The 4,595-nt window shown below is 36.3% G+C and overlaps 1 protein-coding gene across 1 annotated transcript; it reads right to left on the reverse strand.

Moving 5' to 3' along the window:
• Positions 1–406: 406 nt before the first annotated feature.
• LOC149209073 (malvidin galactosylase UGT88C3-like) lies at positions 407–928 on the reverse strand. The gene has a single exon (XM_089398510.1). The coding sequence runs from the start codon at positions 926–928 to the stop codon at positions 407–409; it is 522 nt and encodes a 173-aa protein (XP_089254636.1).
• Between the last annotated feature and the right edge of the window lie 3,667 nt (positions 929–4,595).

Raw genomic sequence — 4,595 nt, forward strand, 5'->3', positions numbered from 1 at the left:
GCGCACGAATTTCCCTTCCAAAGAGCCACCACCTCTGCCACAGCTTGGGATGAACTTCCACCCTCTACCAAAGCTGCTTTCGCACTCTCCTTCAACACTTTCACTATCTCCTCCTCTTATTTCCCTCCTCTCCTTCCATCAATTCTCAAACTACTTTCTCCACTTCCTCTTTCGTTACAATCCCATCTTGTCACTTCTGCAATCCCACTGCCATTTTAATATCATTCACCAGAAAGTAACCGATGGGCTTTTTGTCCCCTTGGAGGGGCCAAGTGATAATGGGAACTCCAAACCAAATGCTCTCTAGCACTGAGTTCCAACCGCAGTGACTCACAAACCCTCCTGTGGATGGGTGTGCAAGGATGGCAACTTGCGGAGCCCATGAGGTAACCACAAGACTTCAATCTTAGGTCCACTTTTCGAAATCCCAGGGGAGCAACGCAGATACATCTAGATTGGAAGGAGGACCGCGAAGAACCCACAGGAAATGATGCTTGGTTCCTTCCAGTCCCAAAGCAAGCTCCATGATCTGCTCCCCCAAAAGGAAATTCACACTTCCGAAGGAAACGAAGATAACCGAAGACGCCGGCTGGTTATCCAGCCATTGCAGGGAACCACTAGGATCCTCGAGAACAGGTTTCGGGGGAGCAATGAGCGGCCCGACGGCATATATTGAGGGCATGCGAATTCCATCGACGCTCGGGAGAATCTCTCCATTGACGAGTGCCTCAATGATCCTGCTCTCTACATCCTCAAATGTGTTTATCAGAATTCCGTCCGCTTTAAACAAGCGGTATGAATTGCGGAGGAAAAGGCGATAAAGCGGATCAGACTTGTCTTGCATTGGTTCAGGGAAATCTACTGCAGGTAAGGATGGAAATCCAGGTACCTTAACAGAACCGTCCAAATCCTTCAAAGATTCCTTCATTGCAGCCTCCCTTGCCCACCCGGGCCCCCAGCTAGCGGCCAAAAGGCCGCAAGCCAATTCCCAGAATCGCCCTGCGGCCTCTTGGCCACTGGCTAGGGGCCCAGGTGGGCGGGGGAGGCTGCGATGAAGGAATCTTTGAAGGATTTGGACGGTTCTGTTAAGGTACCTAGATTTCCATCCTTACCTGCAATAGATTTCCCTGACCCAATGCAAGAAAAGTCTGATCCGCTTTATCACCTTTTCCTTCACAATTCATACCTCTTGTTTAAAGCAGATGGAATTCTAATAAACACATTTGAGGATGTGGAGATTAGGATCATCGAGGTACTCATCAATGGAGAGATTCTCCTGAGCATCGATGGAATTCGCATGCCCTCAATATATGCCGTCGGGTCGGGGAGGGGGCTAAGGCGGGGAGGGGAGAGGGTTAAGGCGGGGAGGTGGGTGCTGAGGTGGGGGGGTGGGGTATGTGTCGAGTGGGGGAGTGGAGAGGGGAGGGGAGTGATGAGGGTGAGGGAGGGGACAGGGGTGCGGTAGGGTGGGGGTTGGCTGGCAGAGGGGCGGAGAGCGGACGGGGGTGTGAGGGGGAGAGGTGGGGTGAGGGAAAGGGGTGGGTCGGGTAGGGGAGGGACGAGGGTGAGGGAGGGGGGTTGGATTGGGTGGGGGTCAGGTAGGGGTTATGTTTTAATTTTTTTTTTCATTATTTTTTTAATATTATTTTTTGTTATATATATCTATATATATATATATATATATATATATATATATATATATATATTGTTTTTTTAATTGTTTATTTTTAAATTGCTTATTTTTTATTTATTTTTTTAATTCTTTTTTTATATTTTTACATTTTTACATTTTATTTTTTATTTTTTATAATTGTTTTTTATTTTTTATTTTTTATTTCTTAATTGTTTTTATTTTATATATATTTTTAAATTATTTATTTTAATTGATTAAAAAAAATTAGTTGTTGTTTTTTTAATTGTTTTTTTTGTTTAAATTGCTTTTTTTAATTTGTTTTTATTTTTAATTATTTTTTAATTGTTTTAATTTTTTATTTTTTTTAACTTTGTTTTTTTAATTTTATAACTTAATTTTATTTTTATTTTTTTGTTATTTTTTAATGTTATTTCTTTATTTTTATAATTTTGATTTTTAAAAAATTATTCTTAAATTTTTATTTTATTTTATTTAATTTTTTATTTTTTATTTTGTTTATTTAAATATTTTTATTTTTTATTTTAAATATTTTGTTTTTAATTTAATTCTTTTTTTCTTAATTTTTTTATTTTTTTTATTTTTTTGGTAATTATTTTAAGATTTTATTTTTTTTGTAATGAGGTTTTTATTATTATTATTTTTTTTTAATTTAAAAAGAAATGTTTTTAGATTTATTTTTTGTTGTGGATCAATTTGTTTTTCATTCAATTTTATTTTTTTTTAAATTCATTTATTTATTTATTTTTATTTGTTTTTTGTTTTTTGTTTTTTCCATTAATTTTTTATTCATTTTTTTTTGTTTTTACGAGTTAATTTTTTTATTAAGAAGAGTTTTGGTGTAAATCACATGTAGAAAACCTTTGTTGACGCATTTTGAACCAACTAGTGTGGTTCATCGTCAGGACAAGTTGAGGAGTCAGATCATGGCTGCCAATTATATAGGGAGAGCAGATCATCCAAACGGCTAGGTTGACTAGGTTGACCATCAACAGCTATCTAAAACGGCTAGATTAAATAATAATATTAAAATATTAATAAGTCAAAGGTAATAACATATAGTAATAGAATAATTAACTAATTGTAATATATTAGTTATTCTATTTTATTTTATTAATATATTTTTCTTAGGTTAATAAATTAATTTATAATTTATTTAATCCTATAACCACTAGGGATAAGTAAAAAGGGGGGGGGGTGTGGTGGTTTATATAATAGAATGTTATACTATTTTATTTTATTTATATATTAAATTACCTAATTCTAATTTATTTAATCAATTGAATCACTAGGGATGAGTAAAGGGGGGTTTATATATTAGAAATAATTTTATTTATTTATTTATTTTAATCGTTTAAATCCCTAGGGATAAGTAAAGGGTTTTTAATTGTTGAGAATGCAACAAGATGATGGAGCTTAGTAGAAAGGAGTCGCCTTCACTAAGGGGCCCGCGGGCTATTTTTGGCGCAAAGTCTATTTTTAGACATATGGATCATGGTCTATGAGTTGTAGGATGTTATTTGTGGATGATTGGTCATGTTGGTAAAAATAGATGGACTCCTATTTTTAGACATATGGGCGGAGTCTACTTTTAGACTGCCAGGCTAAAAATAGAACAGTCGAATATTATTAGCTCATAATAATATTTGGACTATAAACATTATCTTATCCTCTTGGAGCACTTCAGTTTGAGCTACAGATGTGGCACATGCAGCTGTCAGAAGGAAATACGCTTTTCTTGTGGGTTAGTTGAGCTATTGCATGATGGACTTCAGTTAGAACTCATGTGGGTGAGTTTGGTGGAGTTGATTGAGGAGTTGATGGAGTTGTGTTCAGTTTGACTTGGTTGAACTAGTTGTATTTAGTCTAACCGCAGAATACACTAGTGATGAGTGATGTGAATTAATTATTAATTAATTCACTAATTATTAACTCATAAATCAACTAAAGAATACATTAGTTAACTCCGTGCATGGACAGTTCAGTGGAGACAAGTGTTAGAGGTGAGTGAAAGGGCAAGACAACTGTCAGTTGTGACTATAGTTGTGCATGAGATTTGCACTATCAATGGATTGAGTATTGCCAATGAGGATTGTGTGGTTCAGCTAAGGAAATACGAGTTTGGATCAGCCATACTCATCCATTCTCATGCAGGATTGCGCAGTGGAGGCAGGCAAGCAGTGGAGGAGATTTGAACCTGTGATTGATTCAGATCTGAGCTAATTTGTGTGTAACAGGTGGAGATAGTACTGAGTACTTGTGAAGAGTATTGTACTATGTATTGTTACATGTTCTCAATCAATATAATATATAGATAGTTGGGGGTTTTCAACTGTATTCTTTCCTGCGATGTACTGTGTTGATATGTGTGATTGATGTTTCAATGTGCACACGCGATTGTTTCTGAATTCTGTAAATTGATGATCAATGGTAGAGAAGGTTATGTATTATGCATGCATTCCGCAAATAGTGTATAATCAGGATAATCTCTGTGAATAAGTGTTATATTATTCAAAATTTCTACATGGTATCAGAGCAGAGTTGATCATCAGATCTATTATTCAGAAAGTGATTACATTTTATTTCTTCAGGCAGAGTCTGTAATCGGGCCAGGTAGCCTCTAGATTCATCCTTCTTTTAGAAGGTGAGATATCCGGTAAAATCCCATACAGTCAATCTCTGTATGAGAAATACTTTGTTCTCACGAATTTTAGATCAGAAGCGGTTGAGTTTTGAGCTGGTGGAATTCGAATTTGCAACAGTGTTTTCTTGGTGTTAAAGTTGCAGTGTCTTTCAACAGATTGTGATTAGAGTATTCTCTTGAGGGCAGCTCGAATTATATTGCATGGAAAGACAGGATGGAGGCAGTGTTAGATGACAATGGGCTGAAGGAGTTCATAGAGGTTGAGGTCCCAAAGCCTACTGATACTGCTCAAGTTGATGC

Source organism: Pinus tabuliformis, chromosome 1_2 (assembly GCF_031772625.1).
Source record: "Pinus tabuliformis cultivar Carrire ecotype Pingquan chromosome 1_2, CPIR1, whole genome shotgun sequence".
Classification (NCBI taxonomy): Eukaryota; Viridiplantae; Streptophyta; class Pinopsida; order Pinales; family Pinaceae; genus Pinus; species Pinus tabuliformis.

Excerpts from the sequence above, each read along its gene's own strand:
- LOC149209073 (XM_089398510.1), bottom strand. The coding sequence starts at position 928 with ATGAAGGAATCTTTGAAGGATTTGGACGGTTCTGTTAAGGTACCTGGA.